This window comes from Scatophagus argus, chromosome 9, assembly GCF_020382885.2.
Source record: "Scatophagus argus isolate fScaArg1 chromosome 9, fScaArg1.pri, whole genome shotgun sequence".
Taxonomy (NCBI): Eukaryota; Metazoa; Chordata; class Actinopteri; family Scatophagidae; genus Scatophagus; species Scatophagus argus.
The window spans coordinates 26124019-26150391 of NC_058501.1; the positions used below are offsets into that span (position 1 = coordinate 26124019).

Genomic DNA, 26373 nt, shown 5'->3' on the forward strand with positions numbered 1-26373 from the left:
ACTTTCATTCATTCATTGGGTCTAAATCAGTGGGTCTCATTAGTGAACTGCTGTCAGGATGGTGATTCGCTGTGAACTGGTGATCAGCTAAAGGCTAACACTGAATATCTGAAACCTTCAGTCACAGTGGTGCTCATTTCCAAACTCAACTTCAGTAACTTGAAGAACCACAGCAGCACACCAGCTCAGAGGTGAGACTCCTTCCCAGCAGGTACAGAACACTTGCTTGTCTTTTTTGCTTACTGTGTTGTCCCTTTGCTCTGGTTTTCCAATTTTAAAGACCAGAAAATCATTGTGTGTAGAGGATTGTGGGTATTTTGGTACTCACATGCATCCTTAAAAAATCCATGTTCAGAACTTTGTGGACATCATCATCACATTCAGTGACGTAAAGTCCTTAAAATTCAGCCATTTGAGGATCATTTGAGATACATCCAGTGTGTTCCAGGTGTTCATTGCTTTTTAGTGTCCCCTGGAAACACCTGTTGTCCTCCTGTCTTCTGTGTGAATGCAGTGTATTGTGCTGTCATGGCCACCGTAGGACCATCAGTCTGTTCTCCATATCTCAGCAGCTGTGTGATGGACAGCAGTAACCTCAGTTACTGATGAGTCATGACACTTTGTGTGTTTAGCATCACGATGAGCTCCACTAACTACTGATGTGTTCACTGGCACACGGAAAAATGAGTGTTTGGACCTTTGAAGTTGTTTTCTGTACTTGTAATGAGAGATCTGCTGAGTTCACTGGCTGTGAGGAAATTACAGCACCATCTAGTGGAGGTCAGAGGAGGTGCAGCTGATCATGTTTGGATCACAGAGACACATGACAGACAGTTTAATTGCTTTTTATTGATGATTAACATTGATTGATTGTGATCAAACTGAATCTGAAGGTAGGAAACTGATGTCATGATGATGTCATTAGTTCAACTGTAGGTGTCTTTCTCAGTCTGTGACTGGCTGGATGGTGCAGCCACTGGGATTTCAGGAGTCAGTGCAGGCTCCTGGACAGGCTCCGCCTTCAACTCACCTGGTAGAAGGAGAAAAACAAAACAGAATTTAAACCTTAGTAGAGCAGGATGAAACAGAGCGGAATTGAACAGATTCACTGGAGACTGATGAGAGTCCACTTTACTAGACACCACTTTGTTCCTCTCACTGCTTAGTTTGTTTCCCAGTTGGCTCCAGAAGGAGCAGGAACTCTGACTTAGACCCTGACGATGTCGGAGGGCGGAGCTTAGCTCCAGGTAGGTGGGTGGAGCTTCAGTGGATGGGACCTGCTGCCAGCGAGGCAGAACAGACTCCGCCCACACATGGGAGGGGTTTGGGTTCCTGAGAAAAACAGGAAAAACAAACGTCATGGTGTGACCCTGGAGGCTAATTCACTGATCATTGGAACTGAGCTGTTAATTAGAGTTTGATTTGATGAGCAGATGTCTGACCCAGTCCGAATGAAGCTGGAGACGTAAGTCATCATGGCCAGAGACAAGCGGCGATCAGAAGAAGTGAAACGCTGAGAGCTCAATGGATGATGAGGAGTCCCAAACACAAACTGAACGTCCAGAGGAACGGACACCGCAGCCCTGCACACAGAAAGCAATAATCAATACGTCTAATCAGGACCGACAGGACTGACAGGACTGATCAGTAGGGTCAGTCTCAGCTTCATGTGGAACCTGCTGGGTAGATGAAAGATGAAAGTGAAAGTGACATATTTCGTCATTGGAGGGAACTCACTCCAACGAAATTTGTGCTCTGCATTTAACCCACCCAAGTGACGTGCACACACACACAGCAAACCCGGGACAGTGGGCGACCACGTGCAGCGCCCGGGGAGCAGTGGGGGTTAGGTACCTTGCTCAAGGGTACCTCAGCCATGGACACCGGGACGGGGAATCGAACCAGCGATCCACCGGTTACGGGTCCGACACCCTAACCGCTGATCCACGACTGCCCCCAACATGAATATGTTCAATTCAATTCAGTTTTATTTATTTAGCACCTTTTACAATCAAAATTGTCTCTAGGTGCTTCACAGAGACCCAGAGCCTGAACCCCCGAGCAAGCAGACAGTGACAAGGAAAAAGTCCCTTTTAACAGGAAGAAACCCTGAGCAGGACCCGACTCACAAGGGAGAACCATCCTGCTGATAGTCGGCCGGGTGAAGGAGGAGAAGAAGAGGTAGACAGGACAGAGAGGATGAAAGAGAGAGAGAGAGAGAGAAACATGCAGTAAACATCATACATTACAAAGGACAAACATGACAGGTTGTTGTAACTGGAATTCTGAAGACTGTGTATTGTATGTATTTGTTTTTTAGCTGATATGTTGTTTAAGTTAGTTCTAATATCACTACATAGAAGAACAACAGGCAGATGTTGACAGTAGACACTGGGTTTGTCACTGGGTTTGTCAGAGGATGCAGTTCAACATGTAGATCTGGATGGAGAGAAACCTGCAGAAAGATACAGAGAGAGAAAGAAAGGGAGGGAGAGACACAAAACTACGAGGACAACTGGACACACACTTAGTGACAGAAAATAATGAATTATATGTTGATCTGATGAGGGGAGAGGAAGAAGAGGAGAGGAGGTGGGGGAGTAGAGATGGAGGTGGGGGAGTAGAGATGGAGGTGGGGGAGTAGAGAGGGCGGTGGTGCTGGGGAGATGGGGGAACTCTACATGTGAGTAGTGTACAGTAGCTGAGTACATGTACTTCAGAGTGAAGAGTACCTGGTGTGAGAGCTGGTGGCCGGTTGGTGGTACAGAAAGACGTTAGCTTTGCTGTTAGCCCAGTGGCGAGCCATCTGCAAAGTGGGACAGATGATGAACAGATCTCTGCAACACACACACACACACACACACACACACAAGGTTAGTTTTGTGTGTGATGTCACTCAGATGGATTGACTGAAACATTTAACGAAAAGAAGCTTTGGACAAAACCCAAACTTGCAGAAAGGTGCATTGATTGCTTTTGCACTGAGGAAGTGAACTTGACTGCAGACGTGAGCGGAGCGTCTTACCTGGTGGCGTTGTTCAGTGCTCTGGAGAACAGGTTGTATCCAGCTGCTGACGGACTGTGATCCAGAGAGTAGAACCAGGACGCCGCCTCCTTCAACAGGTCACTTCCTGTCGCTCCACCCAGTGAGCGACTCAGAGCCTCGTAAAATGCTGTCTTACCATCAGCCTGACCCTGCAGCGCCTCAAAGTCCTGAACAGAAAATAAATCTGGAGATGTGCTGTTCAGGTACACAGTCTCATTTCAGAGTCACTAACCACTGAACTGGATCAACTTCAGGTTTTTATCTTAAACTCAGACCACTAACCACTAGACCCTAAAGCCTTCATGCTTTCGTGTGTGCAGCGACCTCTGACCTTTATCTTGCGAGCTCGGCTGATCAGACCATCGTGTTCAGATGTTCCCAGCAGCAGGTCGACTCTGTGGAAAAACGACTGGGAGATGGACTGACGGACAGGAGACCAGGACTGAAACGGACCGCTGACGGCCAGCAGCTGCGGCACACACAGACAAACAGGTCAGACGCATAAGAACCTGACTTCTCTCTTTTGTGATAAAATCCTGTTTTTTAAACTGTACTTTGGTCTGAGCGGTGTTGAGCGTGTGAGCAGGTGTCGCTCTGAGGCAGACGACCATCTCCTCGAGGTCAGAGGTGACACAGCCGAGCTCCTTGGCCAACTCGAGTGCCTGACGTGTGGAGGTGGACAAAGTCTGAACCAGCGATGGAGAAAACACAGAACCGCCCTGCAGGAACAGTAACACATCAACATCTGGGTTCAGATGCTAACCTAGTGCTAATACTATCAGTGCCGTTGGTTTTCTCAGTGCTGTGGTGAGCTCAGTGACTGACAGGTGGCTTCAAAAACCAACGGACTCCAGATGATGCGCAGGTGTGAGGAAGAAGAAGAGCTCTCACCATCAGCATCATACGCTGGAACAGAGGAGGGGAGGAGGAGAGGAGATGAAGGCTGGTGATGTCAGCACCGCGTCGCTCTGCCCCGACTGTCACTTTCCTGTTGTCTCCACCCACTAGAGATATGTGGGAGTTAACCCAATGAAACACCGCCTCCTGGTCTGACAGACCGTAGTTACCACGGAGACCAGATGAACCTGCAGAGTATATCAGTCACTAACGTGTTCAGGTATATATGTACAGTATAAATACTGTACACATACACACACCTGTACTCAGGAATCCCAGTGCCGCCATCCTGTAGCTGGCCGTTACTACGACGACATTACCCACAGCAGCAAGGGTAGAGCCATCCAACAGTCCTGGGTTCTCATTGGGTGAAGGGTTGAAGAAGAAAACCAGGACTGGGACACGCCCCCTCTGACACACACACAGACACACACAGATCACTTCATATCCTTTCAAGAGGAACTAAACCACTTTTTTTCAGATGAAATTCATTTTAAATATTTAGTTGTGTTACGGATCGATTCAGGTCCAAACCTTTTTTTAGTACAAAGAATTTCACATTTTGTGTTATACATATGCCACATATACCACCTCAAAAAACACCAGTGGACCGTGCAGCTCTTCCAGGCCCTACTCTGGGCTTGGCTCACTCTGTCTCTAAGGCTGAGCCAAGCTACCCTCCTTAGAGATCTCGTTCTTTCGGTCACCACCCAGAGCTCATGACCATAGACCAGGGTTGGAACGTAGATTGACTTGTAAATCAAGAATTTGGCCTTCCAGCTCAGCTCCCTCTTCACCACAACAGTCCTGTACAGTACCAGCATTACCTCTCTGTCTATCCATCTTAAGCTTCATTTTTCCTCTCTCATGAACAAGACCCTGAGACACTTCAAAAAGTCTTGCTCCATGGCCCACCAAACTCCTCCCACATCCAAGTTATTGCTTCAGCAATTGCCCAAGCTGAACATCGTTTCGCCTGCTGGTAGCTGCTTCTGGAGTTCCAAAAGCAAACCACATCCTGTAGGACTCCTTCAGCACCCTTCACCTCTGTCCAACATGATTAACAACAGTGACCTTCTGATTGTAGCTCCCCTGCTACCAATTCCCCATTAGGTGGTAATCAGTTGACAGCTCTGCTTGACTCTTCAATCGAGTGTCCAGAACACCACCTTGTGTATCCTGGTGTCAAATGCACTTACGGGACACCCCTTATGTTCAAACATGGTGCAGTGTGACTAGCAGTCCAATGCCATGGGTTAAGGCCCAGCCAGCAGATACTCGCAAGTGAGCTCTACTTCCGGGTATGGCTCCAACAGCGGGGTTAGGTTCTACAGCTTGTCTCTGGTTGCGTCACTGAGGTCTTTGAAGCACTCATGTGGCTCCTTCCCTGGGACTAGTTTGACTTGAGAGACTCTACCAGAGGCTGCAACCCCCAACAACATAGCTCCCAGGTTCACAAAAAACCCTCCACCTTGTGGTACAGCAGTTATTCTTTGGGGGGTAGATTTCAACTTGTACTTAAGTTGAAATCTACATCCAAGTGTTGTAATTTTACACAACACCTTTATACAGACAGATAACATTTTACATTTCACAATGATTCTGATGAATAAATAATGGGGACTAACCAAAGCAGCAGGACTGAAGATGTTCAGGTAGAGACAGTCCTCACTGGAGGCTGCAGACTCTACATCACCTGGCTGGACACAGCTGGGACTGAAGGACAGACAGTTGGATGATACAGACTGGCATTCAGACAGACAGACAAATGATACAGACAGAAAGTTACCGGGGTTTGGTGGCATCCCAGGTTCCCATCCAATCAGCTGGCTGTGCTGCTTCAAAGCGTAATGATCCTATTGGTGGACGGGCATATGGGACTCCTAGGAACTGAACAACCGTCTTCCTGTCTGAGCCCAGGGCGGTTTCCACCGCAATGCCCTGCAGTGTCCCGTGACCTGGGATGGAGATGGACGTAACAAACGGCAACCGCTCTGAGGAGAAGAACAGCAGCACAGACAGGTGAGCACAGTGAGAATCAAACCACTGTGCAGATCTCCACTCTGACTGGCTCACCTGTCTTCAAGTACACCTGGGGTGCAGGCTCTCTGATGACCAGTCTGCAGGAGGAGACTGGCCTGGATGAGCTGGGGGCAGAGCTTAACCCACAGGCTGTGGTGTCTGGGTAGAGGATGCAGCGCGTGGCAGACTCCACCTCACTGAGTGACACAGCGACACAAGACTCTGCCTCCTCACAGGCTGAAACAGGAAGCAGAGGACTGTCAAGGACCACCACTTTTCCTGTAAATCCTGAGTGATGTAACCTGACAACAGTTACCATGGAGACACCAGTCCCTGGTCTTATTGCGATCGGTGGCGATGTCACGGCTCACGTGGATGACATCATACAAGGAGACAGACACGTCAACAAGGACTGATGAGTCAGAGACGAGACTCCACTGATCCAGAGACACTGAGAGACACAAGCACTTAGGTATTACTCTCAGTAGTAATGACAGCACTATAAGCAATACTGTAGTAGTAGTAACAAAAGTTACTTGACATAATAACTCAGTTCAGTTTATTTATATAGCACCAAATCACAGCAAGAGTTGTCTCATGACATTTTCCAGCTGCAGATCTAGACCAAACTCTTTGATTGAATTTTTGCTACTGAGACCCAACAAAACCCACACGAGCATAATAATAATAACAATAATAATAAAACCTTTCCTTAAAAAGCATACTCTTGATCCAGAGGTTTCAGGCAACTACAGACCCATACTTAACCTTCCATTCTCCCAAAAATCCTCGAGAGAAAAGTAGCTAATCAGCTACGCGACTTCCTATACAGTAATAGTTTATTTGAAGATTTCCAGTCTGGTTTTAGAGCTCATCGTAGCACAGAGATGGTATTGGTCAACGTCATAAATAATCTTTTACTTGCATCAGATGAGGGTCTTCTATCTGTACTCGTATCCTGTACTGAGATCCTTCAACGTGTGCAGCAAGATGTTGGAGATCTTCTACCAGTCTGTTGTTGCCATTTTCTCTGCTGTGGTGTGTTGGGGCAGCAGCATCAGAGCCAGCGACGCTAACAGACTTGATAAGATCATGAAGAGGGCTGGCTCTGTACTCGGTCTCAGGCTGGAGTCTGTTGAGACCGTGGTGGAGAGCAGGACGCTGAACAAACTGTTATCCATCGTGGACAACGATCAGCACCTCCTCCATCACACAGCAGACAGACAGAGGAGCACCTTCTCCCACAGGCTGCTGCAGCTCTGCTGTCAAAGGGACAGATACAGGAAGTCTTTCCTGCCACATGCCATCACACTGTACAATAACAGCTAAACTCTGGTCATACATACAGTCACTACACACTATATGTTTTACACACTCACTTCACTGCATCTTACGTTCTACTGGCACCTTACACTCTACCTCTACTTCTTTCTTGCACAACATTACACTGTCTATTTGTTGTATATACACTTTTTTATATTGCCTTGTATATATATTTTATATTGCGACTTTTTATTTTCCTATCTTAAAGAGTTGATAGTTCCCTATTATCCCATCAGAGCTTCACGTTCCCAAAATGCAGGGCTACTTGTGGTTCCTAGAGTCCTCAAAAGTAGATTGGGAACCAGAGCCTTTAGTTATCAAGCTCCTCTACTATGGAACCATCTTCCAGTTTCGGCCCGGGAGGCGGACATCCTCTCCACATTTAAGAGTAGACTAAAAACTTTCCTGTTTGATAAAGCTTATAGTTAGAGCTGGCCTAGGCCGGCCCCTAGTTATGCTGCTATAGACTTAGACTGCCTGGGATCTCCCATGATGTACTGAGCTCTTTCTTCCTCTCCTTCTGCACACATTCATGTCCCATTAATGCATATCACTAACTCAGCTTCTTCCCTGGAGTCCTTGTGCTTTCCGGTCTCTCATGTTCCCATGGATCGTGGTTGGACCTCCTGCTGCGGTCCTGCTCGAAACTGACAACTGTTATTACCACCTGTTGTATTTCTACATTATTATTATCACTACTACTACTACAACTATCATCATTATTGTCAGTGTCATTCCAATACTCTGTTGTTATGCGTCTCAGTCTATGACCCCTATTACCCGCTCTCTTTGTCTCTGTCTCTCTCTCTCTCTCTCTCTCTCTCTCCGTCTCTCTCTCTGGTCCCACCTTGAGTCGAGGTCTGCTCCGAGGTTTCTGCCTTCTAGAAGTCAGTGTTTCCTCTCCGCTGTGGCCAAGTGCTGCTCAAGAGGGAATGTTGGGTTCTCTGTATTACAGTTTAATTAAAGAGTTTGGTCTCGACCTGCTCTGATTGGAAAGTGTCATGAGATAACTGTTGATGTGATCTGGTCCTGAATAAAATTAATAAAAACACAAGCAGTACTTCTAGCAGTGAAAGGAGTAGTGCTGGCAGCAGTAGTACTACAGTATCTTACCGTTGCTGGCGGGTGTTGGCAGTTTGAACGGAGGACAGAGAGCAGCAGCAGAACTCCACTGATTTACTGAACACACAAACAACACATACCTGTTCACTCACTGATTCTGCACTGGGTATTCATACACATGTGTGTATATTTCTACTCAGTACCAGGCTTCTGGTACCAGCCGAATGGCTCCGGTGTACTCTTTACTACAGATGGTCTGCATTCCTGAGTCCTCCAGCTTGTCCTGTCGTCCTCACCACAGATTTGAACCCCAAGACTGATCAGAGAGAGACACACTACGTCTGGACCACCTGCAGCATACGCGCACACACACACACCACAAACCACAAGCAGACTGTTGTTTTAGTATTCAGTATTGTTTTTCTTTGTTATGAAATCTGGATGTTTATCCTCAATTATCTCTGCTCTGTTTAGAAAAATAAAAGCTGTGTCATATTTTCATCCTGTAGAACTGATCCATTTGATTGGTTACCGTGGTTACCTGCTGATTTGGTGTCTCGGACGAAGCCAATACCGCGGCAACAAGGATCCTCATCACAGCGCCGCTCACATTCCTTGAACCTGAACACACAAGACGGAATGCGTTCTCGAGGTACATGTAGTTACGTATGTTCATGTCATGCTACTGCATGTGTGTATCTTGTGTTGTGTATGTGTGTGTGTGTTACCCCTCAGTCAGCGCTGTGTTTTCTCTCAGGCTGACTCGGCTGCGCACAGAGTAAGAGACCATCTTTTGGAAGGGAACTCTCTCATAGAAACTCTTCACTGGTCCAGACAGATTCACTAACCACACACACACACACACACACATTATTTCTGGTCTAAAGTCTAAACTGAAGTAAAGCGCTGCAGCAGCAAAGCCTGACAGTCTTTACCCTTCTTGCTGTAGGTGTTGTTGGGTGTCCTGTCCAGCAGAGGGCGGCAGGCTCGTCTCAGCGGTTTGTCGTACGCTCCACACACTGTGCTGTCTGGGTACAACGAGCAGCTGAAGAAACCTGCCAAGTCAGCGTCTCTGAGGTCAGCGATGGAGCACTGCTGCTCCGCCTCGCATCCTGAAACACACACACTCATCAGATGCATTGTCATTTCAGGCCACACAAACACAAACCAGACAGGAAGTTCTCTGCGGGACATACGTGTGAGACACCAGAGCAGTGCCTGCTGGGTGTTATAGTCGTTCTTGTTGAGCCAGAAGGAGAGTGTAAGGAGTTTTCTCTGAGGATCTACGAGGACGTCGTCCTTAGACAGAGACTCAAACTTCAGCTGTATGGACACTGAACACACAGAGGATCGATGCTGTCACACACTGCACAAACCCTGCAGTGAAGCTGCAATGTGACAGACTGAAACCAGTTCAGAGATGATACGAACCGTCTAGAGGAGCACCGAGTTCTGCTGCTGGACAGGAAGAAGCTGCAGCTGCAGACTTAGCCTCTGACAAACAGCAAACACAAAGAGTAAACACGTCATCATCATCATCATAATCACCAGTCCGTCTAGAGGTTTGAGAAGCGGCTTGTGACCAAAGGGTCGCCGGTTCAATTCCACCTCGGACTGGCAGGAAAAATCTTGCAGATGTGCCCCCACTTAACCCCCCAATTGCTCACCGGGCACCTGACATGGCAGCTCGGCTTAAAGCTAACACAAATGTTTCTGCTCCTATTTTCACACAAACGGACTGTGAATCACTGAGGTGTTCGAAGCGTTTCCGCCTTCAGAAGACGCCTGTTTTGTTTACAGTCACGTGCACTGGCTTGTGTTGATGTTAGTGGTGCCGAATCTGAAAACCGTGTTCAGCAAAGCACAAACAACGTGTTCCTGCAAAGACTTATTTCATACATTCAAACTATTTTAAAAACGATATGTTTGGGAAGACATGAAAGCAAATGACTGGTGTTCCTCATGATGGAGACAACTGGATTATTACGCTTATTTACACTTTTATTCAAATACAAATACTGGGCTCTCTGCACAGCTGGAGTTGATGTTCGAATCCAAGGACTCACCTAAGAATCAACTTTGGAGATTAGAAGTATTGCACCAACATATTTGGACGCCTCTCTTCGACACGTCTGCAGTCACCTGACCCGCCTCATTGCGTCACACTCAGACCTTCAGCTTCCCTTAGCTGGTGTTGGAGGTTGAAGGTCAGCTGCACTTCAGGGCTAATGCTAACATTATCACAGTGCAGCTGATCACAACAGCTGCCTCAGTTGTGTTTAGTTTTCAGTGAAGCTCTGCATTGTTCACCTGTTCACCAGGTGTCCTCAGTCTTTACCAATCACCTGACACCCACATCCACCTGCTCAGCTGTGTCTCTTTCTCCAGTCATCCTGTCAGCTGCTGGCTTGTTAGTGTTGCATTATGCCTTTGTTTTCCATCCACCTGAACATGAAATCTTTACCTGCCCCACCCCTCTTCACCTGTGGACTCTCTGCTGCTCTCTGCTCTCTCTCTTTGGACTTTCCCTGTCATCTTCTTTACCATTAAATCCCTCACCTGTTAGCCCAGGTGTACAAACCTGCAGACAACGGAGGACAGTGAAAGTGTTTCTATGTACCGGAGTTTAGATAGATGGCCTGGAAGCTGACGATGGACGCCTGGTAGTCCTTCTTGTTCTTACTGTCAGCCGGCAGAGCCGAATCAGCTGAACAACACAACATGAACAGAAAGCAGAAGTCAGTTCCTCACCGACTCTAAAATTCTTTTTTTTAATTTTCTCAAACATTTCATTGTGATTTCAACTTCTTACTGATGATGAACTTTTGTCCTCCAAAGTCGAACACGAAGCTCCTCTGCTGCTCGTTGTACATGAGTCCCGCCCCACAGATTCGATTGGCTGTTCCCTGTCCAATCACATCCCAGTCCTGGTCCCCACACATCAAGACTGATGGAGCTCTCAGCCAGCCACAAAGCAGAGAACCTGGGTGGAGGTATTGAGTCGTTCGCACACTGACTCACACAGTCATTCTTTATTTCCTTAACGTCCTCACTCAGTGATTCGTTCACTCATTCATTTAATCAGTGATTCATTACTAAACTCTATAAACAAGCTTTTCTTCATGACATGGTTTGGAAATACTTTTGTGATGCTCTTACTAAAGTAATAAATCGATCTGCTTCCTTCTGCAACTTAGGAGTGAAAGTCTGAACCCATCACTGGTTTTCCCCTCAGCTCTGCAGTCTGCTGCAGCCTACAGCCTTAAAGCTGCTGGATGCTAACTGATCTGCGGGACAAACTTGATCCTCACTTTATAACAACAGATATTTTTCATTTTTTCAACAATGAGATTCCAAACTTATGGAAATCTGCTTATGTTCTTGCTTTGCTGAAAGGAGCAACTCCTAATAACTACAGTGGTGTGTTTTAGCTGTTTTAGTTGTTCACAAGTCCTCATTAGTGAAGAGCAGTTATGCTAATAATAGGCTGTGGAAAACAACAAATTTGCTGTTACGGATTTTGTCAAAGCCTTGTCAAAGGCTTTTGACAGCGTCACATTCTGGAGGACAAACTCCACAGTACTGGTTTTTGAGGGCCTGCTTTAAGCTGGTTTTCAGACTGGACCACAGTGTGTCCAGACTGAGTCTTTTCCTTTCTTCCTGTATCACAGGGCGTCCCCCCAGGATTCCATACTAGGACCACAGCTGTTCTCCGTACCTGAACATAATCTGTGATCATTTATCAAATGCTGATTTCCATTTTTATGCAGAGGATACAGTTATCTATCATTGATCTCCGTAACAGTCTGCAGTCTGCTTTTGATGTCTCCCAGTCCCATTGAATAATAAAATAAAGACAAATTCAGGCTATTTTTAAATGGCAAAAAAGTGACCATCAAATTACCCTAAGATTGCAACTGCTCAACAGGTGCATGGGTGGATTGTGAGAAGCCCAAATATATGGTGGCTGGCTGCAGTACAGCTCATAAGCTCCTCCCCCTACATGTTAGCAGATGGGACATGTGCCAAACTAAAAACTCAACGTACACGTCAAATAAATTTTTCATTTCAGGTACTTCTTATCACACTGACATTTGTTCAAATGTTCATTTTTTGATCAGTTTGGTTTTAATTATTTGATGGTATAAAAAGAGGCTGAAACATGAGTGCTGCTCCCGATTGGCTCAGCACTGCTGGCTCTGGCTCCGGCTTGGCTTTATGTGTCGGCGGTACGTACAATTTAGAATCAGTATTCACTCCTTTATAAAGGAGTAATTTACCTGCGCTTCGTTCATTTGCTCACTCACTCACTCACTCATTTGTCTCCATGGTAACACACCTCCGTTCAGGTTGTTCTGGTTGAGGATGAATCCGTCGCAGCAGGTGTCGTGGCTGCAACTGTCCTGACAGAAACGATGAGCGTCAGACAGAGACGTCTGTCTGGAGGAGAACACCTGAGTCCTGTACACACCTGAGGCTGCCTTCATCATCCTCATCCTCACAAAACTCTGCTGCTGCTGCTGAGATGAAAACTCAGCCCCTGAAACACACACACACTTGACTGAGCACACACACCACTGTGGGTATTTTTTTTTATGTCGCTCACCTGGTTGCTGTGGTTACAGTACCTTTCTTCCTGATAACCAGTAGATCTGAAGCTCTGCCCCTCACTCTCAGAGAGCAGCTCAGCCAATCAAACAGCTCGGCCTGAGGATTACCCAGAAATCCTCTGGTCTGAACAAAATTAAATCAAAGTTTAATTACGATTAGCATTTCTGATCACAAGCATGATTTAGTTTTGATTCGTCACAGCAGAAGACTGTCAGTGAATGACAATAATAAAAAGTACACCATTAAAATGGCCTCTTACGAATCACTCATATAAACACTTGATGATAACTACTGAGTGGCTCCAGCAGTAAAGTGTGAGAAGCTGCTGGTCTTTTTCTTTACGTGATCACACAGTGGCACATTCAGACAAAAAAGCCAGTCAGCCTGTCGCCATGGTTACTAGAACGGATCCCACACTGATCTAGGATCTGACCCTGCAATGCACTGCAAGTTGGGAGTCCATTCCTGACCTCAGATCTAAATGCATCCTGGTGTGTCGAGGTCGGTCCACATGATCACAGGGACGTCAGGCCAGCTGAATGGACACTACAAAGCCGCTTCCACTAACAAGATGTAAAGTGAGGAGTCACTTCAGCTGTGATGTCACATGTTCATGTTGGCGAGGAGTTTTCCTTCTTGCCGTCCCTTCTTGCCTGGAGTCCTTGTGCTTTCTCGTCACGCAGGTTCTCATGGATCATGGTTGGACCTCCTGCTGGGGTCGAGCTCGAAACTTAATGCTGCAGCTGCTACCATCATTATTGTTACTAACATTGCTATCATAATCACCACAGTACCTCCTGTATACTTCATTATCATTATCTACAGTTCCAATACTTCTGGTATTATTACTGCTGCTACGCATCTCTGTTGTGTGCTCCTTCTCTCTCTCTCCTTCTCTCTCTCTCTCTCTCTCTCTCTCTCTCTCTCTCTCTCTCCTGCTCTCTCTCTCTCTCTCCCTCCCTCCCTTGCTCTCTCTCCCTCTCTCTCTCTCTCTCTCTCTCTCCTGCTCTCTCTCTCTCTCTCTCCTGCTCTCTCTCCCTCTCTCTCTCTCTCTCTCTCTCTCCTGCTCTCTCTCTCTCAACCCAACCGGTCAAGGCAGATGGCCGCCCATCTTGAGTCGGGGTCTGCTCCGAGGTTTCTGCCTTCTAGAAGTCAGTGTTTCCTCTCCGCTGTGGCCAAGTGCTGCTCAAGAGGGAATGTTGGCTTCTCTGTATTACAGTTTAATTAAAGAGTTTGGTCTCGACCTGCTCTGATTGGAAAGTGTCTTGAGATAACTTTTGTTGTGAATTGGAGCCATATAAGTAAACTGAATTGAATTTTCCACTGCGATGGGACACAGCAGAAATGCGAGAGAACGTGTGCACCAGATTTTACACCTGAGCCACTCAGGTTATCAGTGTGAGTAAGACCAGGTGGGTGCATGAGGGCTCCTCACACTTCACTGCTGCCACTTCAGTCACACCTGTGGTGTGTTTTATGTGTGTGTGTGCTACCTGCTGGGAGGTGTTGCAGTGTGTGTTCTTTGTGTGTGTGCTGTACAGTTCACACTGAGTCTGTCTCTGGAACAGCGCCACATGGAGGCAGGATGGCTGCACTGCGCACGCTGAGAGAGACAAATGACACAAGCTGACCTTTAAAGGACTATTCCACAGTAATATGGCTATAAATCACATCACTGCAGGTCCTGTCCTACTCTGAGCATCTTCCCTTGAGGCAGAGACATGATCCATCACAGTACAGACAGATCAGCACAGACAGACACAGAGTGTAAGCAAAATCATATCACGCTCACCTGTATGTCACTGCTCTTCAACTTGGATTGTTTTGACTTTCTTCCTCAATTATTGTTACTGATTGATAAAAACTGATCAAAACTGTGTGTTAGTTAACATGTTTAGGGCCCCTGGATGGACAGCGAGCTGTATGAAATCTGTAGTTACTGGGCTAAAACATCAATCATTTTCAATATCGGCAAACAGCATGTTTACACTTTGACATATTTAACATCATAAGATTAAGGTTCAGTTTTTATCCAAACTCTGAATGTGACACAGTAAACATGACTGTGTGAGTGTGTGTGTGTGCAGGTGTGTGTGTCTGTGTCTCACCTTGGACACAGGATGTGAGGTCAGAGCTCATTGTTTTCAGGACATCACTGTCTTCAGCACCAACAATCAGATCTGATCCAGGAACAGTCTGAAACCTTCTGAGAACTGAACACACACACACACACACACACACATTACAAACAAACACACAAATAAATGCAGATGATCAAATCACTGCTTTCTGATTAGCTTCACCTGAGCACTCGTCATCAGTAAGAGATTTGTCACTATTGGTCCAGTCAAGCTCCACCCCTTCGATGCTGACACACCCCCACCTGCCAGACAGGAAGTCAGGCTGCGCTGGCAGAAAGTCACCTTGCTGTGAGCAGCGCAGGCCCCGCCTCTGACACTCTGTCACACCTGCGTCACAGACAGGTAAACATGCACACCGATCTCAAAAACCAACATCATATGACAGAAACGTAGCTCACTGATTGGACAGTTTCGGTGACTTACTGAAACGTTAGTTTGTGTTCTGACAAGTAGGAAATATTAAAATACACACACATTTGTTACCATGGTGACCAATTCATCCTACAAGTACACATCGGGAAATTCCTTTTTCCACAGCTCCCGCTTTGAAAGTTCGACTCGGCCTTGTCCGTTTCTGATAAAACTGCAGTACTTTTACCACACGAAGCTGATTGGCTCACACTGAGTGGCAGACGATGCTCCAGCTGACGAGGAGCCTCTGGGACACTTGTTGCAGAAGTCCTGCCCCTCTTCATCCTGATAGGTTCCCTGAGGACACAGAAAACACGCCCCCTCCCTGGAGAAGGTCCCAGCAGGACAAACGACTGAAAACAAAGGGAGACGCTAGATGACCATCTGCGTTTCTGTCTGCGGGATCCACAGGACCGACACACAACGTAAACTGACTCACTGCAGCCTTCACTGTCACTGTCCAGGTGGTAACCGCGGGAACAGCCAAAGCTTGGTGTTGTCATTGAAACCAGTTTGGGTTCTGATGTCAGCATGGACCGGATATTACCCAGAAGTCCCCGAGCCCCCTCCAGAAGTGTGGACTCATTCAGAAACAGACCTGATATAAAGAAACAGACCCCAAATGCTTTCACAACCAAATACAACAAAGACAAAAATCTTCCATTTCTCTGGATTAAACCAAAGTTTACCCTCCATTGTCCCAGTCGTCCTTCTCAGACTGTTTTTTTAACTTTAGACAGACTCGAGAAGTAAAATAACAATAGAAAACCAAATACTTTTTAGGAGGGCTGTCAGAAATATGTTGTTCTCTTGTTTCACTGAGGATTTGTCTTGTGACCACTCAGGGGGTTCTGAACCCTCAGGTGATACCCGCTGCTCTGCCACCTGCATTCCCCCTGTGCTGATGGCCCTGAACAACCCTGACCCTGAGCCAGACCCTGACCCTAACTAGGACTCCTTCATCGAGCTCTCTTGTATGTTTGCTATGCCAGCTGATGCACGTTAACCAGCAGCTGTTCTGGTGGACGCCTCAGCGCCTCACCGACGTCATGGAGGTCAGACAGGGCGGCGCTCCATCTGAACTTCAGCATCACGGCGCCGTCGCTGTCGCACTGCAGCTGCACCGACGAGTCATCACACAGCGACACGGAGTGACCTGACGAAGGCTTCCACACACACACACACACACACACACACACAAACACACACACACACACACACACATACACCACATACACACCACACACACACACCACACATACACCACATACACACCACACACACACACCACACATACACCACATACACACCACACATACACACCACACACACACACACAGACAGGCTTGTTTATGCTCTCCTGTTAGCCTTCACATGGGTGTGTGACCTGCAGTGGAAGATGTAGTGCGGTTCAGCAGTATTCACCTGTGCAGAGCAGAGCCCCCTGCTGGCCATCATGTTGAACAACAGAGACTGGAGACTGCTGATCTGAGAGCAGGGCGATGACAGCAACCAGAGCTGAGATGACGAAACCAACTGCAGAGGCTGAGAGACTACACACACACACACACACACACACACACACACACACACACACACTTTAGTCTGTGTGACAGCTGGATGTCATTAAATCATGGCCACTCAGTCCAAGATGAACCAGTGATGCTAACCGAGTGAGAGCTAACACAACAGGGAGGGAAAGCCGTGACTTCGCCAAAACCACAACAATGAGCACAAATGTCTGACATGTGAGTGTCTGAACTGAGGACTCGTCCACTCGTGTCCGGTCTGAGGATATTCAGGGCAGATTGTGTATTTAAGTTTGTGTGTGTGACGTGTTCTGATGGGTTCTGACTGGGCTGCACAATTTGTGGTTACTGGTTCATGATGGTGATGGGGGATTTAAAAAACACTCAGTGGGGATGTCGTCTGAGGGTGAAACCTTAAAAACAGCGGTATGGTCCTTTAGCAGTCAGAGCTCTTACTCTGACAGGCGCCACTCAGGGGTTTGCTGTCTCCATCCCATCGCAGACTCTCAGTATCACAAAAGAAGCTGCTGACAGGAAGCGCGTTCTGGTATCCATGGTAACAGATGAGATCACAGCTCTGAAGACCGTTGGCTACTGGGTGGCACACCAGTGCACCGTGGGTAACAGTAGAGGCGGGACAGAGAGGACCTGGAGAAGAGCAACAACCAGTCAGCAGCCTCCTCACAGCTGAAGTGCTGCAGTTCCTCTAACATCCACCAGGTGCTGCTGCCTTGTTTCTCTATGAAGTCACTTTTAAGACAAACATATGAGCTCTCAGCAGATTCACTGAGCTCCCTCACATCAGGCTGGAGGATTTCAAAACAAATCTTAACCACTGAGGCTTAGAGAGGACAATGTTTGCCCCTACGGTCACACGATGGCGTCTGTCCTGTCTGTTGGGGCGTTCGGGTCCCGCTCACTTCCTGCCCATTTTCAGAAACACACCAACAGGAAGTGACATCGCACTGCAGTGGGACAAAGGAGCCATCAGGACGGCACTGGAAAGCCTGCAGCTCACACCAGCTGGGACCTGAATGCACCACACCAAGTTTAGCAGTTTACAGACTGTAGTGTGACAGTGAACACATCACCGAAAGCAGCGTGTGTGAGCACGCGTGTGCGTACATGTCAGCTGTCCTGCAGAGCTCAGTTTGGCCGCCTGTATTGTCTCTCCAGTCATGGGGTTTACACACCAGCCTGCAGCGCCTCCTGTCTGCAGCACCGAGAAACGGCCGTCCTGAAACACACACACACACAGCATGCAGTTTCACAGCTTTACCCACATTTCAGCCTCAAAGTGAATGATGTGTGCTCCCACCTTCTCACACTGTGGGCTGTAAGGTGAAGCAGTGCTGACATCAGATCCTTTCAACCAACCAGAGAGCAGAGAGTGAGCCTGAGCTCTCTGACAGCGAGTCAGACCTGCAGGAGAAAACACACACACACACACCATAAGATCTGATGGGGCTGTGACACACACTCAGTCTGACGACTCTTGGGTTGAACGGGAAGAATATCAGCAGTTAACGTTCTGTCTGATAAACTGATCCAGGAACAGTCTGTCTTTGTTTGAGAAAACGTGTGTGTGTGTGTTGGCTCACATTTGGGCAGGCGGAGCGAACGGCTGGTCAGCGAGTCCGGGATGTACTCTCCATCTTCATCAACACACCAACACTGACCTGAACACACACACAAAGGGTGATGAAGACTTCAGACTAAACAACAAAAATATGGAATGTGTGTGTGTGTGTGCGACCTGTGCTGTGGTAACACTGTGTGTGCAGCCAGCGTCCGCCTGCGTCACACTGTGGGGTGAACAGCTGGTATGAGCGACGCTGAGGATCCACCAACATCTGGACAGCTGGGAAACAACAATACGCTTCCTGTCAGTGTGAGATCAGCTTCAGCAGCAATGCAGACAGATCATGAGGAAGCTTCTTGAAAACACCCGTTATAACAGCAGTCCCTGAACGCAGCTTCACTGACATGCAGCAACATAAATGGCTCAGTGGATTTTTCTCGGATAAGCAGGGACAGTCATGCTGCTTTCTCTTTGCTTCCATAAATCCTGACAGAAGGAGTTTTGATTTCCTGGAGGAAAAGAAGCCAATCAAACAGATCTTTTCAAATACTCATCCTAATGTCCATTTTTGACAGCGACTCACTGGAGAAAGCAGCCAATCGCAGAGCAGCATTGGAGCGGCTCAGCAGCCTGCTGGAGATCTGCAGCTCCTCCTCTGACTGGCTGGTCTGCAGCTCCTCCGGGGTCAGACGCACTCCCTCAGCCAATAGGAATCCATAACCCAGAGGAAAGTGGGAGGAGTTAGAGAGAGCGATGATTCTCTTCACTTCCTGTCTGAATGCTGCGACCTCAGAGACCGCCTGAGAGCACCGACCTGCAATCAGCACCAGAGACTCTGCTTAGTGCGGCTAACAGGTTAGCATCACGCTGATGAGCTTTGATCCAATTCTTCCTTCATTTGTTACGTTTTAGAGCTCAGCTCATGTCAGCAGTCGGTTCAGAGGCTGTGATCGATCCTGCTGCTCATCTTTCATGTCACATTTTAGTCTCTGTGGAGACTAAATATGATTGCAATGATGAATTCATTATAAAACTAATCGTTTCAATAAGAAAACTTCCTTCTATTTTTGAAGGAAACAAAATTAAAATCATTACTGTAACAGAAACCACATCTTTATTTTAAATTTGATATCAAGTGTCCAAATCAGTTTTGTTGCAGCATCATGACTCTGATTCAGTAGGTGTGTTTGTCCAAAATCAGACGTAAGACGGAGACACGTGTGTCCCACAGGGTGAATGTGGGATCAGTCTGACCTGCAGGCGACTGAAGCTTCTGTGTTGTTCTCTCTGGACCTGAAACACAGCACACAAACACATCAGAAACCGAAGTGGACCAAACTGTGATTTTCTGATCTGTTCATGCTCCTCAGAGGACTTCCATGGGCTTTCCTCTAGCGCCTCCATCAGGACAACCCTTAGATTTTCAGCTCCGCCTCATCAGACAGGATGTTGTGGCTGTGAGTTTGAGTCTGAGCTGCACAGCCTTACAGTGTCTGCCGGTGACTCCAGTTCACCTGCAGTTTACAGGTTGCGACCAGTTCAACCAGACAAAAACAGAAATGTTTTCATTGTGTTCCTGTTCATCATCTCTCCCTCCTTTCTGAGTAGAAATCTAACGAGTCAAGCCTTCAGCAGTTTTGAACACTAACATCAGTGTGATATCTTACAGGTGATGGCGCTCCCTGTTGACCCAGCAGTTGTTGTTTTTCCCTCAGCGTCCACACAGAAGCAGCGTGAGCCGACGCACTGCAGCGGCAGGAAGTCTCCGTCCTCAGAGCATGCAGGGACGTGGATTTCAGCGCCAGCCGGCAGGTTTCTTTTCACCCTCAGAGCCTTCACTCGCTCTCTCTCGCAGAGGGACGGACATCGAGCAGGACGGCCGGCGGTACGGGACCCTGAGACCTCCTGACCCTGAGGATCGACACACCAGCACTCTTCGCCCTGACACTGAATGTCCTGGAAACCGCCACTGGACGTGCAGCTGGGGACAAAGATGGCTGCTGAATCATCGTCCTGGGCTCTGGAGCAGGAACGCAGCAGAGGAGTGAGGACCTGCAGCACAACACAGTTCAGTCTGAGCCATGAAGAGAAGCTGCTGACACATTGTGAAAACATCTCACCACAGTTTGATTATAGCCTGAAGCACACAAAACCATGGCCTACATAACAGATCCACATTTAACAGCACTCAATCCAAAATCATCAGATGTAACAGTACAATAATGACAGTAACACTGTGTTGCATTGTGGGTACTTTTACTTCATGACCTAAAGCACTTTAGATCTGCTCATGTTTGACTGGTGAACAGGAGAATACGACTACACTGATTTATTTTGAGATCTACTTCCTAGCTGTGGTCACCTGGTCCAGTGACTGCGAGCTGCTCAGCCCCGTCAGCATGTACTGGAGGGCAGAGAGGAAGGCGCGGTCCTCGAGAGCTCTGCTGACGTACTGGATCACATCCCGGCTCTTCCGGAGACTCGCACTCTGGGACGACAGCCGGTCCACGTTGAGGGCTCCTCGACTTCCCACCACCCCGCTGAAGTTAAAGGAGGCTGCGTTTTTCAGGAATGTTCCTCCAAACAGGTTCTCCTGAAGGCGGCGGGGGGAGAAGTGAGCAAGAGCCTGCAGAGCCCCGTCCACCGAAGGGAAGAGACCATGGAGGACTTCAACCATGTGTGACAGGAAGGAGACTGGATCCATCTCCACGGGCAGGAGCTCCCTGAGAGGCCAGAGGAGGGAGAAGCAGGAGGCCGGAGTTCTGCCAGAGGAGGCCCGCAAAGGAGGCTCAACAGGACCAGAGAAGAGCCTGGAGAGAGCCAGGTGACGCTGAGATAGACAGTCAAGACCTGAACCTGGAGGAGGAAGAGAGAAGTGACCATCAACAAGTTTAAATAGGTGTAGGAAAATCAGAAAAAGAAATAAAAATGTGTTTTCTCTGCACTCAAAACATGAGTCCTATCGGTTGACGTGCGGGTACAAGCGGATCAGGCTTAGAAACTGCACGCAAGTCGAAGTCCGCTCCGAGACACTCACCGCAGACCGGGGAGTCTCCTCGCTTTCGTGTCCCAGGAAGTTCCCTCCCTGTGGGGTCTGCACACCAGCACTGCCCCCCCTGCTGACACTGAGTGGGGGTGAAGGAGCCTCCAGCCTCGCAGGACGGGACAAAAACACTGGACGCCTTCATCGCTGCCCGCCGCTCTTCCTCACAAGCAGAGGGACCTGAGAGAGGGGGAGGACCAGTCCAAACCAGTGTTACCTGGTCCACATGTTTCTGAACATGAGTTTAATGAGTACAGATTGTTAGTCGCCGGCCCTGCTTTAAACCAACTACATTTTAACTGGTTGAGCCTGAAACAGTCCAGGCTCATTCAGGGAATGTCGTCATGGTAACTTTAACTCAGTATAACTCTGGGCTGCAAGTCCACGTTTACACCTGTGAGGATGCAGCAGCATCTTAAACTAGACAGTAAAGAGTAGAAAACCAGTTCAGACGAGTTCAAATCAGTTTAGAGCCATCCACTAATGTGGCCAGTAGAAATTATGAGTTTACATCTGAAGTGTCCAGTGAGGGCGAGGCGGACTCCCAGCATCCTCCTCTGCAGGACTCTGTAGACGTTGGTCTGCGAGACAGAACGACCCGACTGAAGACCAGAGAACACGGAGTCGTACACGTCAGACATGAGGAGCTCCACACCTGCACAGGACGCACGCACCTTCGTCATAAGCACTGATCGTGACTCTGCGTGTGTGTGTGTGTGTGTGTGTGCTGCGTGCTCACACCTGTGTCGTCCAGCTCTCTGCCTCTGCTGTCTGAACAGAAGCAGTACGATGAAACCATCGGGAAAAACTTCCTGAAACTGCTGAATGCCTCAAAGGCTTCTGGGAACCTGACAACACACACACGCAAACGCTGTAATACACACATCACTCAAAACTCACACAGACAGACAGACAGGTGAGTTACCTGCTGAAGGTGCGCAGCAGGTCCAGCTCTCTTCTGTCGGTCATGTTGATGAACTGACACTGAACAGGGAGGAAGCTGCCGTCTTCGGCACACTGAGGAGGAGAAGGAGACCCAGAGCCGTGGAGGACACGTCTCGACCGCACCTCACAGCTGCCAGGACCTGCGGGTTGAAGGTCAACATGTCAGAGTCCACCTGCATCGCCCCCTGGTGGCTGGCTGCAGAACAGCTCATAAGCTCCTCCCCCTTCATGTTAGCAGATGAGACATGAGCCAAACTAAAAACTCACGTCAAGTACACGTCAAATACATTTTTCTCAAAGATGGTTTCTGTCATTTTAGGTTGTTCTTATCATGCTTTTGTTTGTGTTCATTTTTCTCATCAGTTTGGTTTTAATTAGTCATTTGATGCTATAAAAGGGGCTGAAATATCATGACTGACAGCTGATTGGCTCAGAACTGTACAGGTGAGATGTGTTAGCCATCCTTATGTCAGCGTGTTGTGTCTGACATGAAAAAGTGTGAATTATTTTGAAAGACATTTTCTTAACTCTGATGCAGTACCATCTAGTATCAGTACCAGAAGCAGCAACGATGACAGTAGGAGGAGTATCGGCATTATGTGGTCGTAGTGTCAGTGTTACGTAGTATCAGTATATGTGCAGTATTTGAACGCACAGCGTTGAGGTGTCCCTGTCTGTCTGGTCCCATAGAGCTCCATGCCATCCTGATCCACACACCAACACTGCCCCCTGCTGGAGTCGCACTGAACTGACTCAAAGAGTCCTGAAGGAGAACACCGCAAGATAGACTGCAGCTGGCAGGGAGACGCACCTGCATGCAGACAGAGAGAGAGACAGATAGAAGGAGCACATTTAAGTACTCCATGGCAATACAAATTTGAGGTACTTTACTGGATTGTCTCTGCTTGTAGTGCACTACTCCGTTATCGATCAGCTCGATCAGAACAGCTTTACTGCTTCAATCAGTCGAGTCTTGTTCCTATTGGAGAACCTGAACCTTCCTAAGTTCAACACATTCATCTGCCTATCATGTCACATGCTGGTGCATCATCTGGTGGAGGACATGTTGTCATGGCGTCTGTGTTGTTGATTTTCTCACAGTGAGGAGCAGAGCTGTTGGTTCGAGTCCCGACGATTTCCTGACCGTCAGCATCAACGCACCAACATTCCTGACCCCGCCCACTGCACTGCACGGGCCTGCGCACACACACACACACACATACGCACATGCACATTAGAAACACACGTACACGAGGAGCACACTCTTCATGTTGTTTACGACTTTTAAAATATTCAAACCACCGGACGGGCAGGAAAAAATTTGGTGTGTGGTGGAGTGATAATGTCCCCACTCTCCTTAGCTGGCTGGTGTGCCCTTGAGCAAGGCACTTAACCCCCAATATGCTCCCTGGGTGCTTGGTGCAGCCCACTGCTCCTGTGTGTGTTTCACTGCATGTTGCATGTGTGTGATGGGTTAAATGCAGAGAAGTCATTTCCCAGCTTGGGATTAATAAAGTAACTTAAAAAAACAGGTTTGAAGTTAACTATGCATTTCCATCTGCTGGTTTGGAGCAAATAACCTTCACTGATATCAGACTGAACGGTCAACTCGCTGCAGTTAGTGGACTGAACAGATTCAAAGGTTTCTGCAACAGAGTAGAAGAAGTAGAGATAGGGAGGAATCAAACCCTCAGAAATCTAAGGGACTGTGAAAATTCATGTTATGGGAACATCCAGGGAGCCAGTGAAAGCACCAACGGCTCCTCCTCCTCCTCATTCATGTGAGCTAACTGTTTGCTATGTCAGAATGTATTCTGTCGTGGCCTGCTGATGGAAACCCGGCTGAAGAGTAACTGAGTCACGCTTTCTCAGGAGCAGTGACTGTTTGGTGTCGGTGATCTGAAACAACAGGGGGAGTCTCACTCCACATTTTCAGCTCAGATCAGTTTTCTATCAGCCTGCAGACACACCTGAACCTGCCGTCCTCCATACAGTGAGGGATGTCACCTTGTTGCCTGGCAACAACCACGCCCCTGAGTACCTCACATTGGCTCAGGCTGTCCGACTCCAGCTGGTACTCTGGACAACAACAGTGACATGATCAGGAAATAATGATCACATAATGACATCATCGTACGTCGTGTCGTCGTGTTGAGTCAGACTGGCTGTTCACATTAAAACAACGCTGAACTCTTTTCAAAACCCTGGACTTGAAAAAATGGTAAATAAAATGGACAAAAGACTGAGAATAATTACTTTATGAAGTACATTTCTACATGTAGCTGCTCCTGCTCATCAAACTAGAGGGTGATAAGAATAATAACCACTGAGAGCACTGAGCTGCAGGTGGGTTCTGATGGCAGTAAGAGGAGAAACCTGGACTGCAGGTAATGAAGTCAAAAAGATGAAGACAAAACAGCACAGACATTAACAACAGTGGCAGAGACACAGACAAGCAGACAGACGGCTTCAGGTGCTTTTACCTGAAGCTTTGCCCTGCAGCAGCTCCACGCAGCAGGCCAGAATACAGGTGATGCGGAGCAGCCAGGCCATCGTGTCCGTGGTGACAGTGAACCTGCCTCGCTGCCTCTTTATAAACCTGCAGACCTGCTGAGTCACCATGAAGAGGACCTGCAGAATCGAACTCCTTCAACCCTCCTCGTCTGTCCGCCTCGGTGGAACCAGGAGTCCTCGACCACCACTCGGGAGGCAGGCAGTGAGCCGTGAAGCCCTCTGATTGGATGAGATCATCTCTGACGCAGAGATGATGGGAGCCAGCATTCAGTGAGATGTGTTGTTATTTTAATTCCAGCACTGAGGCCGTCTCACCTGAGGACCAGGTGAAAATGTAAATGTGCTGACAGCAGTAAATGAAGACACATTTCCACTCACATCACAGGTGTGTCCGTTGATGAAACTAGCATGCTCATGATGACCATGCAGGTTCTCCATGTTACTTCAGCATGTTAGCACACTGACACTAGCTGATTATCAGCAGACACAAAGTCCACCTGAAGTCCTCTGAGTTAAACTGTGAACTCTGAGTTGATTCACTCTGAGTTTCCAGTTTCAGAGCAGCTGATCCGAGTCAGTCCAATCAGCTCTGAGCAGGTTGACTCTGAGTTAATCACCACGACTATAAAAAAACCATCACGAATGGAGCCCCAATACTATGATTCCAATGGCAACGGCCAATGAGAATCAGAGGCCTCCTGTTTGTGGTCTGCAGGACTACAGTACTAAGTCTTCTGCAGGCACACGCCGACAATGAGAACATCTTTGGCTGCAGCGAAGGACAGAAAGTTGGCGGGAAAAACTGCTGCTGGAGTCACAGCACAAGTTTAGTGTTTCATCACTGTTAAAATATCACAGGTGAAAACTGATGAAATGACTGAACCTGAAAGTAATTCTCATACAGGAAAGAACATGGAAGCAGCTAAAAATGAAATATAAAAACATAATTCAGTCAGGTTAGGCTGCAGTGTAAGAGGCTTATGGTTGTACCTCACTGTGATATTGTCAGGATGTCCAAATTATTCTATTAATAACCTGCAGCTGATCCAGAATGCAGCAGCTAGAGTTTTAACAGGAATCAGTAAAAGGGATCATATCTCCCCCATCTTAGCTTCTCTTCACTGGCTTCCGGTAAAATTCAGAATAGACTTTAAAATTCTCCTACTTACATATAAGGCCCTAAATGGACTCGCCCCATCATACCTGCAGGATCTAATACCGGTAGTCCCATATATTCCCAATAGATC

General features: G+C 47.7%; 1 protein-coding gene across 1 annotated transcript; it reads right to left on the reverse strand.

Moving 5' to 3' along the window:
• Window positions 1–829: 829 nt before the first annotated feature.
• tg (thyroglobulin) lies at window positions 830–25785 on the reverse strand. Its single transcript, XM_046398564.1, has 49 exons — window positions 25096–25785; window positions 24583–24691; window positions 23712–23809; window positions 23268–23423; window positions 22593–22752; window positions 22409–22515; window positions 22179–22322; window positions 21662–21847; window positions 20987–21480; window positions 20292–20676; window positions 19810–19917; window positions 19208–19459; window positions 18799–18903; window positions 18644–18721; window positions 18361–18464; window positions 18168–18279; window positions 17911–18072; window positions 17499–17690; window positions 16939–17066; window positions 16556–16679; window positions 15953–16111; window positions 15723–15866; window positions 15265–15429; window positions 15070–15174; window positions 14455–14564; window positions 12979–13084; window positions 12690–12890; window positions 11163–11333; window positions 10971–11057; window positions 9782–9844; window positions 9547–9684; window positions 9286–9462; window positions 9079–9193; window positions 8892–8971; window positions 8554–8700; window positions 8402–8467; window positions 6282–6416; window positions 6020–6202; window positions 5733–5937; window positions 5572–5659; window positions 4204–4354; window positions 3938–4131; window positions 3601–3765; window positions 3378–3515; window positions 3026–3213; window positions 2733–2837; window positions 1443–1583; window positions 1136–1332; window positions 830–1030 (listed from the first exon to the last, which is right to left on the reverse strand). Exons 1-49 carry the CDS (start codon window positions 25232–25234, stop codon window positions 927–929), a joined length of 7371 nt encoding a protein of 2456 aa, XP_046254520.1. The 5' UTR covers window positions 25235–25785; the 3' UTR covers window positions 830–926.
• Window positions 25786–26373: the final 588 nt, after the last annotated feature.